The 14,792-nt window shown below is 41.7% G+C and overlaps 1 protein-coding gene across 1 annotated transcript; it reads right to left on the bottom strand.

Annotated features, from left to right (window-relative positions):
• Positions 1–34: 34 nt before the first annotated feature.
• On the bottom strand, positions 35–9,433 carry LOC139655502 (testicular spindle-associated protein SHCBP1L-like). The gene is made up of 10 exons (XM_071532937.1): positions 8,981–9,433; positions 8,009–8,158; positions 6,618–6,832; positions 5,762–5,848; positions 4,484–4,699; positions 3,721–3,830; positions 3,415–3,549; positions 3,069–3,319; positions 932–1,042; positions 35–436 (listed from the first exon to the last, which is right to left on the bottom strand). The coding sequence occupies exons 1-10, from the start codon at positions 9,431–9,433 to the stop codon at positions 35–37; spliced, it is 2,130 nt and encodes a 709-aa protein (XP_071389038.1).
• Between the last annotated feature and the right edge of the window lie 5,359 nt (positions 9,434–14,792).

Raw genomic sequence — 14,792 nt, 5'->3', positions numbered from 1 at the left:
GGTCACAGCAGAACAGAGCTGCAGTCCTGTGGCTTCATGTGCTGCTCCCTGCACCGTGCAGCAGGCCGCCGTCTCCCAGCCGGTTGTCGTGCAGCAGGCCGCCGTCTCCCAGCCGGTTGCCGTGCAGCAGGCCGCCGTCTCCCAGCCGGTTGTCGTGCAGCAGGCCGCCGTCTCCCAGCCGGTTGTCGTGCAGCAGGCCGCCGTCTCCCAGCCGGTTATTGTGCAGCGTGTTGCCGCTCAGCTCCAGACTCAGCTGCTGCAGATCCCAGACCAGCTCCTCGTCCTCGCTCCGGTCGCCGCCCGCCGTCGTGGTGGGACGCTCCTCTTTCCCCTCTGCGACGGGCAGACTGATGTCGGGGACCACGACGCTCACCCCGTAGCCCTTGTTGTCATGGATACGGTTCCCTGACATCCTGAGGCGGGGCTTAGGGAGGACCTGACCAGAGACGGAGTTCATGACGCTGACCGGGAAGGAAACCGGCCGCCATTTTTCACTAATTAACCAGCTAACTAGATGTTCAGAATAGAATAAGACTCCAGATGATGGTTGATGGAGAGGAGGCTGACATTCACAAAGTACTGGAGGAAAGAGAGATCCAGGACAATCCAAATAGGTTAAGAAGCCTAATCTATTTGGTTATTCATTATGAAAAGTTATGATGCGTTTAGGCTTCTTTACCCTGATGAAGGCCAGGGGACCGAAATGTGTCAGCTACAGTTTTTAGCTTTTCATAAATACAATAAAGGCTTTGGAGAGCCTTGGATCTCTTAAGAGCCTTTTTTCCACAGAGCACCAAACTCCACTGGACTTTGAAGTTAAGTCTGTTGTCTGTATTAAGTTTCTAACACTGCTTGTTTTTATGGCCGGCGTTCTCCTGCATTAGCTGAACAGCAGACTGTTAATATGACCGCTGACAGAACAGATGCTTACCTTCAGACTGACGGCTCCCTGGGAGCCTTTGGCCTCCTGGCTGCTGCAGTGATGGATTTCATTCCCATAAAGCTCTGCAGCGCTGCCTGGAAACAGCTCCACCCCGGGACCCTGCAGACAAGATGGCCGCCAAGGAGATTTAACAGCACCGACCAGGGACAGTCGCTACGAGAACCTTTCCCTCTGACAGATACTATCTCTAATGATACTGATCTCTCATGAAACTTGACCAGTCAGTGTTTTTGAATGGAAAAGGTTGTTGACTATGACTTAGAATAAAATCCACTGCAATCAAACACTGTAAAAATGTAACTTGGTCTGTAGCAGCCCACAGGTAATTACAATAGAAGGAAGATTGTTTTTGTAGTAAAACAGAATTTCTGCAATTAATTCATGTACTCTTTCCTGAGGAGGTCTGGCAGAGTCACTACCATTTAAATCACTTCTTAAAACTCATTTTTATACACTTTTAGCACTCTTCTTATCCTTTTATCTTGTGGTGCCTTATCATTTTTATTTGTTTGAATGTATTGTATGATTTTGATGTTTGATTTTATTTGACCGTATTAGTATTACTCTGTATACGGAAGCCGAGAACGGCCGTGCTTGTAATTTTTCTTTTAATGCCGTTCTCTCGTGATCTCGAGATAACAAAGCTCGTTTTCTCGAGATAACGAGATAATTTATCACAAGAAAACGACTTTTGTTTTCTCGAGATCACGGGATAATATGGAGAACTCGAAAGAGTGTCTGGTTCATTTGATCACACCTGATTTCAGCCTTCAAGATCACTGTCATGACTGTCGGGGAGGATTCAGAACTAAACAGGAAGCATAAATGTGTAGTTTTGTTTGCTGCAGTTACGATTTTCAGCTTAAAAATCAGTTGCTACAGTTGTCAAGACGCCCTCTGCATGCTGGCATGGCTCCTGATCTCTGATAAACATTATAAGTAATAGGAGGAAACAACATTTTGTTGTTTGTTCTCGTGATAACGGGTTGATTATCTCGTTATCTCGAGACAACAAGCTCGTTTTCTCGAGATAACGAGATAATTAACTCGTGATCTCGAGATAACGGCATTAAAAAAAACAATTGTAAGCACGGCCGTTCTCGGCTTCCGTACTCTGTAAGATACTGAGGCCTTTGTCTTTCTCTGAACTCAACACTAGAGGGCGGCGTGACTTCCTTGAATCCTTACAACAGAAGAGGAGAAGCAGGAATCTGAGTTTGAACTGGACAGAATCTGTAAAACTGATTCCTGCTTATTGTTTCCACTCTCCTCAAGCACAGAATGAACAGAAACAACCGAACCGAACCAACTGGGACCTTAAAACCTTTTGGATCAAACTCATCGACTCTGCAGATCTTCAGCCGACAATCGATGGAGGAGAAAACTCTTCTCTTTCTCCAAGCACTCTGGATCAAAATGGCAGCTAAAAGCCTAGGATGTGTGACATGTGACAGGTGATGCGTGGGATTCGAACCCCGACTTTTTGAGTACGTTACGAACCCCGCCTGCTGAGCCACCAGGACGGCCATGTGAAGCCTTTTTAACCCATAACACCTGACTGACATGCAAGAGCCAATCACTAACATCTATATGGAATAGATAAGCTCATTCATACTAGTGCCGCGACTAACAATAATTTTCATTATTGATTAATCTAGCAATTATTTTTTTGATTAAACAATTAATCATTTAGTCTACAGAATGTCAAAAATAATGACAAATGTCCATCACAAGTTACCAGAGCCCAAAGTGATTCTTCAAATTCAACAGCCGATAAAACCCAAAGTATTAATTTTATAATGATATGAAACAGAGAAAAGCAGCAAATCTTGCTTGTGAAGTCTTGTGAAGCTGTAACCAGCAAATGTTTGGTATTTTTACTTGATAAATTACTAAAACGATTAATTGATTATCAAATTATAATCGATTCATTTTCTGTCAATCGACTAATCGTTTCAGCACTAATTCATATTGTGATTTGTTTTCTTTGAAGCTTGCTAACTAATAAGAGTTTTACATAAAAGTCTTCCCTAGTGCAGCTTTGGGCTTAGTTTGTGTAACTGTGTGTGTGTGTGGCAGCAGACTCGCTAAGTGACTAAAATGTGACATTAGATGTGAGCTGAACCTTGGCTCCAGAGATCTGACAGTCCTTCATGACGAGCGTCGCCCCGGTCAGGACCAAAACTCCGATGCCGTCACATTTGAGGACGCAGCCGTCCAGCGTCGTCCGTCCGGCCTCCGCCACCACGATGCCGTCGGTCGTCTCCCTCTGGACCAGCGTCAGGTTGGACAGCGACGCCCGGGACGCCCGGGACGCCACGAAGCCGTGGTGGGAGGGGTCCGACAGCAAAACCACCGCCTCACGCCCGCCTACTCCTGTGGACCGGGAGGAGGAGGAGGAGGAGAAACTGATGATGGTCTGGATTCATTCAAGATTAGATGAAACTATAAGAAACGGTGATTCCGGTTACCACGGATGGTGATGTCATCGGTGATGGCGGCGAGGCCAAGGGCTTGGTATTCTCCAGGAAGCAGCAGCACAGAGTCTCCAGGGAAACAGGCGTCCAGGGCGTCCGGCAGACTGTCGTGGTGTTGGATCAGAGGGTCTGAAGGCAAGCACCACTGGTACAGGACACAGCATCGTGTTTAGGAATACTGTTTTAGAACGAGCAGGCATCTGAAGAGAACTGCAATCTACACTAGAACCAGAGCCGGGACCAAATCTGAACTTAGTCCCATAGAGCTAGTTTTATTCACTGAGCAGCCGGTCTCATCACCCACCGTGTCTGCTGTCCCCGTCTGGGCCACAATGTGAGTCACTTGCCTCCCTGAGGTCCTCGGTGCTCTCCTGCGTTTGTAGACCCTTGGGTAGGACGGGCCCAGGACCCTGAAGGACATTTTCTCATTAGCATCAGATCATCGTTAGCGCTGACGCCTCAAATCTCAACACATTCAGAATTTGTGACTTCAATTTAACAATCTGAGAAATATCACCTCTCTATGGCTGCAGGTCTTTATGACACCAGTTTTTAAACAACACATTTTTTAAGTAAATTCTCAGCTTAGACTGATATACAGGCTGATGGATTAGGGTTAGGGTTTAGTATGAATTAATATTTATTATTATCCTTATCCTGGGTTTCAGTGGAGAGTTTTAGTGTCCCATGATGGTGTAAATGTTTCAGAGGCTTTTCCACCCTGTCATTTATAACATTCCAGAGGAACGATTTTTTTTTACATGAAAAAAGTCCAATCTAAATGTTGAATATCAGCACAAAATAATGGCTATTGGCAGCTGCAATCCAAAAATAGAACCCTGCTAGAATAGAATCGAACCCTGCTCACTTCATGGTCCATGTTGACTGGAGTGTATTTTTCCTAACCTGCCTTGCATCATGAGGACCATGACAGAATTTAATGTAATTTAATGTGACGTTCTCTGTGATTTTATGGATACTTGGTGCGTTTTAACATTGTTAAACAGATCAAATATTCAGGCTGTGATCAGACCCCGGGTCAGCCGGAATAAGAACAGTCTACCTGAGTTTCGGGTCTTCCCAGAACTTGAGGAGGTCACAGAGCATCTTGACCTTGTAGAACTTCCTCCAGTACTCCCTCTCAGTGGGCGGAGCCTCCATGCACAGGCCGGCCTGGTAGCGCATAAACTCCCCACGCTTGCTGTTGTATTCCTTCAGAGTCTCCCTGTAGTGCCGGCTGATGGGAGCTGGGATGATGCCGTCCTGGATGTTGTAGAACCTGCAGAGACAGAGAGCCGTCTGGGAAATCACCACCAAGTCACCACGCTTCTCTGCATCATCTGCAGTCCAGCTCTATCCTAAACATCTATGTGACTTAGGGTTGGGCGATGTCTACCAAATTGGCATATGACGATGTCCACAGTGACATCGCGATGGGCGATGACGATGATGATGGGGGGGGATTATAGACGAACAAGAAAAGATGTTCTTCCATATGTCTGTAATGAAACGGACAAGGCTCTCATGTGAGCTGCTTTGGTACTAAAATTTATATATATACTTTCTTTTATACTTTTTACATGTATGTAGCCTATATTGGATATTATTTACTATTTCTATTTTTTGCACATTTGAGCCCACAGCCCATCCTCACCTACTCACCCGGTCTTTCCTTACTTTTCCTCCCTATAGCCTATGTTTAAGGAACCTCATTAAGCAGATCATCTGATTATAAAAAAATATTTTAAATAGTTCGCTCTGTAGGTAAGTTTTAATCCTCAGTTTTGAGATACAAATAAAGACTCACCCCCTGATTTACTAAGGCAGGCAGAAACCAGGTAGATTTAAAAATAAATTGTATGTCAGCGCCTAAATTAAGTCATGCTTTCACTGGGCGGTAAATAGTGTGATTAAATAAGCTGTTTTTCCTTTGTGCAAGGAGCTATTATAATAATTAGAATAAACCCATCCTTTATTTTTGCGCTCTCTGGCTGACACTCCTTAAAAAACATATTCATCAGTTCTAAGGATAATAAAACTAAGGATAAATGTTTTGATAAAGTACTCTTATTGGCTTTGAGATCCTGTATCCTCCATCCTTTTCTACACCGTTTGGAAACACTTCATCATCACTGAAGACTAGGCTTTTATACTTTTAAACTTGCGGGACAGCATTGCGATATTCAATTTTGGATGTCGCCCGAGCCTACTGAAGACATTTGTAATGCTCTTTGTGCAAACAATAAAATGGTCAGGTCATGTTTCCCTGTTTGTGTCACACAGAGTTAACTGTTGAGAGTGAAGTTTAAAGTTGTGAAGTGAAGGATGAGGAGTTCCTTACATCTGGAGACGTCGGTCAATCACTCCGGCGTAATCTTCACACGGCTCCACATCGTCCCAGCCTCTCCACAGATACTCATAGAAAAACCTGTGGAGGTGAATGGAGAGCCAGGTTAAAGCCGGGCTGCTGGGTAATGTAGGCTGTGGCTGGGAAATCTGACTGCAAAGCAACTGTGAAACTGAACACAATAGACAGACAAAGTGCAACAGTGCTACACATACAGTATAATATACAGTCAAGATCACAGAATTAAGTAAATATGTATTTAAGCAAGGGTGAAAGTAACTAATTACATTAACTGATGTTACTGTAATTGAGTAGCTTTTTTGTGTACTTGTACTTTTTGTACACTATTTTTTAAAGTCAGTAATTTTACTTAAGTACGTTTTTACTGAAGTATTGTACTTCAATAAATTTAAAATCCCATCCATTACAGAGGAAAAGATCACAGCTAACGACGTTCTCTTTTCTAAAAAATAACTTAGTAACTTTTACTCTGAGGACATTTTAAATGAGCCTTTTTACTTTTACTGCAGTAGATTTTTTCAACAGTACTTACAAACAGTACTACCTCTATTTAAGTAAAATATCAGCAAAGTAACAGCACTACTACTTGAGTAGGACATTTTATTACTTAAAGTCTCTGGCTCTCTGCTCTACCTGCCACTTGGGTAGAAATTCTTCAAGGGTTATTTTCTAATGTAAAAATCAATTTAGCTGGTAAGAAAGTGACTTCAGCAGTGAATCCACCGGCCTCCATGGTCAGTGGACCCTAACCCTAACAGATCAACTTCCTGCCCTGAGCACAAACCGAACTCTCTCCGTCTCATATTCTAACTGAACAGCTGTAACGGACCTGGCCTGCTCCAGAGCCTCTGCGATGCGCTGGACATCGGCTCCCTGGCCCTGGACGGGGTACAGGTCGAGGACGCGCACGGTGCCGTGGTTCTCCAGCAGAACCTCCTCCACCAGGCCTCTGAACTGGTCCGACATGTCGCAGGAGAACGGCTCAGCCAGAGACACCGGCAGTCTGAGAGAAACACACTTCACCTCACAGGGAGAGGAGCAGACCTGGAGGTCAGAGAGGGAAGCAATGATGTACATTAATACTACTACTAATACTACTACTGTAACTGCTACTACTACTACTACTACAACTGCTACTACTATTACTACTACTACTGTAACTGCTACTACTACTACTACTACTATAACTGCTACTACTACTACTGCTACTGTAACTGCTACCACTACTACTACTACTACTGTAACTGCTACTACTACTACTACTGTAATTGCTACTACTACTACTGCTACTACTACTGTAACTGCTACTACTACTGCTACTACTACTGTAACTGCTGCTACTACTACTACTACTTCTACTACTACGACTGCTACTACTACTTCTACTGTTACTGCTACTGTAACTGCTACTACTACTACTAGTACAACTACAACTTCTACTACTACTAAAACTACAACTACCACCACTACTACAACAACTACTACTGTTACTGCTACTACTACTACTACTGCTACTAACAATAATAATAGATTTGGGTCTTTATAGGTATTTCTCATCGATCTCTGTATATTATAATAATAATATAAAGCACAGGTTATTAAGACACTAACTAGCACACTGATTTAAATTAAATTATGAAAGATGGCTGAACAGAGGGCACAGAGGTCAAGGAAGGAGCAGTGAATCCAAGTGAGTCCATGCATGCAAACGTTTTTAACAACTCACATCTGCATGTCTAAACACTTATTCTGTTCCTGTGTGGCCTTCTGTAGACTCGCACCCTACATATGCTGTAAATTCACATATGAATTCATAGTTTGTAATACATTACAGATTTTTGTATATTTTAAATTGTTTTCAAACTGCATATATTTCCATATTGTACAAGTTTTTCAATAATTTCTTTGTCTCCGTTTGTTGTACTGCTGTTACTTGCACACCCTGCACATATGCTGTAAATTCCTATATTGAATACTATACTGAATACGTTCTAGTGTTGTAACTGTTGTTTGTTATGTTTAATGCCCCCATTCGCTCTCTTCTTATTTATATCCCAGTCTTTTCCTGTCCTGTATCCTATTGCTATTTTGTGGTGCAACAAACCAATTCCCCCACAAGGCCTGCCAGTATCTGATCTCATCTACAGTTCAGTACTCAGGCTCAGTGGCAGGGATTACATGAATATGCTGGTTTATGGATAATATCTCTGCGCTGTTTACCTCGACCAGCACAGCAACAGGCGGCAGGACTGTGCTGTGGCTGCCGTCCAGAAGCAGCTCCAGAGCCATTTTCCACACGGCCGTCCAGGAGGGTGTGCGGTCCAGTTCTTCCTTTATGTACAGGTTTAAGGCTTCATCCACTTCTTCTGCCTGCAGAGTCAGTACACAACTTTAAACATTGGGTAGCTTTACTAGTTAGCTTGATAGCCACTATATCTTTTTTGCAACAATAAAACGACCGTTTTGTGCCTACCAAATTAAGCAAGGGTGGAAGTAACTCATTATATTTACTCATGTTACTGTAATTGAGTTGCTTTTTTGTGTGCTTGAACTTTTTTGAGTAGCTTTTAAAGTCAGTAATTTTACTTTTACTTAAGTACTTAGACTACACTAGTTTAAATCCCATCCATCACAGAACAGATTGTGGGTCTCTCCATCAGCAACAGAAACTGGATCAACGTAAACTGACAAACTGTGGATCCATTCACAGTGAGAAGAGGAATCTGACTTTGTTTCTGCACTTTATTTTCTCATTTCTAATGTTTCCAGTGAAAATAATCTAGTTTGAACTCTGACCTCTCTCCTGTTAGAATCACATGGAAAAGATCACAGCTAACAACGTTCTCTTTTCTAAAAAGTAACGTTAGGCCTAACTTAGTAACTTAAGTAGCATATCAGTAAAGTAACAATACTTCTACTTGAGCAGGACTTTCTAGTACTCTTTCCGAAATTGAAATTAAGCAAGTCCTATACCCAGCTAACGTTAGCTTGGGGTTAACGTTAGCTACTGGTTAGGGTGTAAATTGTAGTCAAATCAACTTTTTGAGGTTTTGTGTACAGCATTTCAAGGAGCCTTCAAAGGGCCTTATATATGAACAGTGGAAGAAAACACATACAGACGTAACCGAAGTAAGTTAGTGGGTTATGTCACCTAACCTAGCTTAAGTAACTATTAACATTAAACCGACTCACCGAGCCCCTGCCAATCACCTGGTCGCAGAACAGAGACGCCTGGTCGTTATAAGAGTAGGTTTTGTTGGAGGTGAAAACTGGAGGCAACACTTTGGCAGATTTTCCACTATCGCCGATGTCTTCACCATCGGGTTTTAAAGTGGCAAACAGCTTTGTTCTCAGGCTGTGTATTTTCTTCCTAACTATTTGGGGACTGGCATCTGGTGAAGACTCCATGTCATCTTCCCCCTCCTCCTCCTCTTCGTCTTCTTCCCCCTCCTCTTCCTCACTCAGCTCCTCTGCCTTAGGGCTGTTGGTGGGAACCTTGATGCTGCAGTAGTCGGTGTCTTCCTCTGTCTTCACCGGATCTTCCTCTGTCTCCACCGGGTCTTCCTTTGTCTTCGCCGGGTCTTCCTCTGTCTCCACCTCCTCCTCCTCCTCCATAATATCATCACTTGGAGCACAAGTCGCCATGATCAAAGATTTGGTTCGTACACAGATAATACAGATATTTAAGATCGGTATTAGCAGGTAGCTAGCTAGCTAGTTAACTGCCAAGCAACCATCCAGCAACCAAACTATCAACAAACCAAACCGTCCAACAAACCAAACTGTCCGACAAATGTCCAACAAACCAAACCGTCCAACAACCAAACTATCAACAAACCAAACCGTCCAACAAACCAAACCGTCCAACAACCAAACTATCAACAAACCAAACCGTACAACAAACGTCCAACAAACCAAACCATCCAACAAACCGACGTTGCTCATGAAGTAGCCGTTTGAAATAACGATGAGCGGGAAAACTGAAGAGCTCGCGCTGTGTCATGCTGCCTTCAATGTCGCCTCGTAAGCTCCATTTCCCGTGTGTGGGCGTGTTACATACGATTTGTCACATTTAGTTTAGTTTATTTGTGCAAGAAAGTAGCCTGAAATATAAAATGTCACTACACAGAATTAAACAAGATTGACCAGTAGGTGCTTGAAACCCCATAGGGCTTGTGAGATGACCATCTATATCAAATACAACTGAGTCACTGAAAAGGAAATTAATTTACAAATAATTCACTTACAAATAAAAATGGAAATGAAAATGACTTACAAATGAAAATGAAAACATTAGTAAAATGGGAAAAAGAGTACAGAAGTAATAATAGTTTACACAAAGCAATAACTTTTTTCTGTACTTTTTTTCATCAAAAAAATAACAACCAACTACAAAATAACTATAAAAAGAGAAGTAAATGACAGAATTAAAATAATCAAGTGTGTTTTGGTGGGAAATCAGAATATGAATCCTTTAAGTACTTTTTAGAGGCTGCACAATCATAGAAAGACTAGATAGTCATATCATAACTTCTCACTGACATCTGGATATAACAGTGAGATATATTTATCCTCCACTTGGGTTTCTTCATCTCACCTGAACAATTATTTACTTGTTTTCTTCTTTCTGTATGCAGAACAATTTTAATTTGTTTTAATCTCATTACTTGTCAAATTATTTCTTAATATTGTTACCTTACCTTTCTACTGTTTTCCTCTTTGTTACATTGTGGTGTCATCTAGTTTGGTAAGCAGTTCAGTAGTGTTTTTTTCATCTGGAGATTAATTTCTGGTGTTTTTCCCTTGGAGTTTTTTCATCTCAGCTGGACAGTATCTTATTTGAATATTTTTTACATGAAGAGATTGTAATGATGTTGGACTTTATCAAAATATAAAAAATATATGTGTGTGGGGGGGGGACACGTGTGCCCCTCTGTTGAAGTGCTCTGTCCAGGGTGAAATGCCTAATTATCTTGTAATAATGAAAAGGCATGGCAAGGCAAACTTTATTTACATAGCACATTTCATACACAAGGCAAATACAATGTGCTTCACATAAAACAGAAAAAATACATAAAATGACTTTAAAAACGAAAGAAAGAAAGATATTGAGCAGTCACTCTCAGACTGGTGACACCTCTGCTCAGCCAGTAGATCTCCTCTGAGAGAGACTCCCTCAGTGTTTCCTCTCAAAAGGAGATCAGTTTAGATGAGATCTTGAAGGATTCTTCGAAGGAGCCTAGAGTCTTTCCAGTGGTCTTACCCCCACCCCCCCACCCCTATAGGCAGGCCCCACAGCCCTTATAGCAGTGGTTCTCAACGTGGGGCCCGGGGACCACCAGGGGTCCTGGAGGGGGTTCCAAGGGGTCCCCAGCAAATTGATGAATTGTTAAACTTCAGCTTTATTTAATTTAACACAAAGTTAGCAGTTAACACAAAGTTAACACAATTAGAGAGGTAGAAGAATGACTATTTTGATCAATGTGTAAATTAGGGGTCCTTGATATAAAAATGGTTGAGAATCACTGCCCTATAGGACTTGTAAATGTTCCTGTAGAACAATACACAGATCATCTAAACCAGTGGTTCTCAATGTGGGGTCCGGGGACCAACAGTGGTCCTTGAGGGGGTTCCAGGGGGTCCCCAGCAAATTGATGAATTGTTAAACTTCACCATCATTTAATTTACAAGAAGTTAACACAATTAGAGAATGTAGCAGAATTCTGGTCGTAGTTTCTCTGTTATCTCTGCCTACAATATGTCATGGAGTTCTGGACAAAATCATATCTAACAGGTCCGAGAGATAAAATCTCAACAAATGGGTGTCCGTGGCCTTAATTTGTACTAAATTAAGGGTCCTTGATATGAAAAAGGTTGAGAATCACTGATCTAAACAATTACAATTATAAACTTCAAGCAATCCGTCAATTCTCAATACAGGTTTGAGGATCCCGGATAACAGAGTTCCTCTCGACTCCTGTTGGGAAACATAAATAAAATAAATAAATAAAGTGAAAAGTGAAAGTCTGTTGAGATGATTGTTACTGTGGAGTTATTCATTTATAGATTTTCTACACACTTCCTAGTCATCTGGGATTGTAAAACACTCCACCTGATGGCCAGCAGGGGGCGCAGTCTGTCTTCCCACAGCCACAGGGACAGACCTTCAGACACAACTTGTGTATAAGATTCTGATTCAGAAAACTTTATTATCCATCATACGACAGACAATTGTCTCTGGGCCCATGCCAAAGAAAACTGTCTGTCATATGCTGTACAATAAAGTTTTGTGAATCCGAATCTTACACACAAGTTGTATTGATCTGATGTGAACAGACAGCAGCAGCAGGCTGGGTTCAAAGCCCTCGCCCTGCTGAAGTGCTTCTGAGCAACACAGCACGTTTTCCAGTGTTAATAAGAGTTGATGTGGAGAGTTGTTGGTCCTACAAGCTGATCTGCTGCTTCAGTGGTTTCCAGTAGTTTTTTGTAAGTCATTATCAGAGGTGGGCACACGAGTCACATGACTTGGACTCTAGTCCCAGTTTTAACAGCTTGAGACTTGACTTGATGCATGAAGAGAAGACTTGAGACTGGACTTGACTTGGGTTCTGGTGACTTGGGACTTGACTCTGACTTGTACTCTGATGACTTGAAAAGGTTTCTAAAGTCTTGACTTGAGATCTTGTGTTTGTGTAAATGACTTAGATTGAAAGTGATGAGATTTGTTCCAGCAGACGACTGAATTTAAATTCTGTTTTCTGAATTTGTATGGAATGATTGAATTTATTGAAGTTGAAACTGATTATAGAAATCAAACTCATGATGCTCTTACCAAGTTTTTATCCTATTAAAACCATATTGCATTGAAAAGTCCTAGATATTTAGTTTTCTTTAAGATATTAAATTGATACTGGACTCTTGGTTTGTTCTGACTTGACTTGCTGTTCTACATTTAGACTTGGGACTTGACTTGAGACTTGTGCCTCAAGATTTGAGACTGACTTGGGACTCGAGCAAAGCTGACTCTGGTCATTATGCTATCAATAACAAGACATGAAGAGCCAAGTCATTTCCTACTCATTTCATACTTATGATTTTGAGGAAACTTTATGTTTTTTTGGGCATTTTTGCCTTTATTGGATAGTTCAAAGTAAGGAGAGAGAGACAGGAAAGATCAGGAGAGAGAGGGGGATGACCTGTGACAAAGGTCCTGGGCCGGATTTGAACCCAGGGTTTTGCATTTACATGGTCCACACCTCAGACCACTGATATTTCAGCATGTCGCTCCTGTCCAGCTCATCTCTCTCCTCTGTCTTACTTCCCCTTTAAACATCAGAGCTGGTGGACACTGCAGAGGACAAACTGACAGAAAACAGTCAACAATTATTAACCTTTTTCAACTTCACCATTTTCCTACTTAATTCTTTAAAGCAACATTCCACCTAGCTTCAACATGGAGGTTATTCAGCACATGGACGCCATGAAAACCAGAATATAAACTATACTGACCAAGACCAGATGCAGCTGGACCAGTTTGTAGAGTTTGAACGAGCCACAAAAATCTCCTGAAAACTGACATTGAACATGTTGGTGAACAGATTCAACAACAGATCCTGCTGGAAGACAATAAAGCAGCAACTGGTCCGTCCTCATTTTGCATTTCTATTCTTGCTTCATACTAAAATTAGTAAAATAAAAGTAGATCTGGTCTCCCCAACAGGAAGTATCTCTCCTAAACGGTATCCCTCCGCTGTGTTCTCTTCTATCAATAAAAATGCTGTTTGGTGAGATTCTGTTCTGAAGCGTCGGACCAACAGTCAGCTGGAAATCACAGCAGCAGGATCTGATGCTGAATCTGTTCACCGACGTGTTCAATGTCAGTTTCCATTCAAATGAATGGGAAGAAAAAATCTGAACGCTACAAACTGGTCGAGCTGCATCTGATCTTGGTGAGGAGATTATATTGTGCTTTTCAGATAAATAAGTTCATGATGAAACTAAGTGTTATACTGCTTTAAGTATCTGTAAAGTGGATCATTTTCATTCATTTACGAGCAAGATGTATGAGCGATCACAGTAAATACAAAACAGGAGTGATGCTGGAGTGTTGGTTCACATTGTTGGTCATTCTGGATCAACTCTTCTTTCACATCTATCTGTGTATCTGTCTGCTCTTAAGATATGTTTCATTCACTAATGTGGGGAGTTTATGTTTATCTGATGCTTCACACTCAGAGATCCAGTTTAACCTTTGACCTGTGGCGGCCCGGGTCGCTAACTCAAATCAGATTTCCCCCAATAAAGCCGTTTCAGTGGACCGGTTTTGTGTGAAAGTGGTTTGATAATAAAAGTGTGAAGATCCAATCAGACTGTAACTGTGTGGTAATGAACTCTGACAGAGTATCTCAGTCTGACCTCAGTCTGTATTCTCCTTTATCAGCTAATCTTGTCTGCCATTGTTTGAGCTGAGGTCCAAAGTACCAGGTGAAGATTTGTTCCAACTCTCTACTCAAATCCATTGCCTTTCATGGTGCCATTCAGTGTAGGGGAGACCGGGGAAGGTTGTCACACTTTTGGTTTCAGCATCTCCAGAGAGCTGAAGTGGAAATGTAGGCTGAAGTCTTCCTGTGGTTTAATTAGCAGCTAAGTGGCTAACGTGATTTTCCATTGACTGCAACCTAATCTGTCTTCTGTAACCAGTGGTGGAAAGTAACTAAGTACATTTACTCAAGTACTGTACTTAAGTACAATTTTGAGATACTTGTACTTTACTTGAGTATTTCCATTTGATGCTACTTCATACTTCCACTCCACTACATTTCAGAGGGAAATATTGTACTTTCTACTCCACTACATTTATTTGACATCTTTAGTTACTTTTCAGATGGAGATTTGACACAATGGATAATATAACAAGCTTTTAAAATACAACACATTGTTAAAGATGAAACCAGTGGTTTCCAACCTTTTTGGCTTTTGACGTCTTACAGAAAGCAGTGTGTAG

Source organism: Centroberyx affinis, unplaced genomic scaffold (genome assembly GCF_046629955.1).
Source record: "Centroberyx affinis isolate AG114_WGS23_722 - 3 ecotype Tasmania unplaced genomic scaffold, CSIRO-AGI_Caff_v1 ptg002289l_1, whole genome shotgun sequence".
NCBI classification, from domain to species: domain Eukaryota; kingdom Metazoa; phylum Chordata; class Actinopteri; order Beryciformes; family Berycidae; genus Centroberyx; species Centroberyx affinis.
This window is presented reverse-complemented; position numbering and strand designations above follow the sequence as displayed.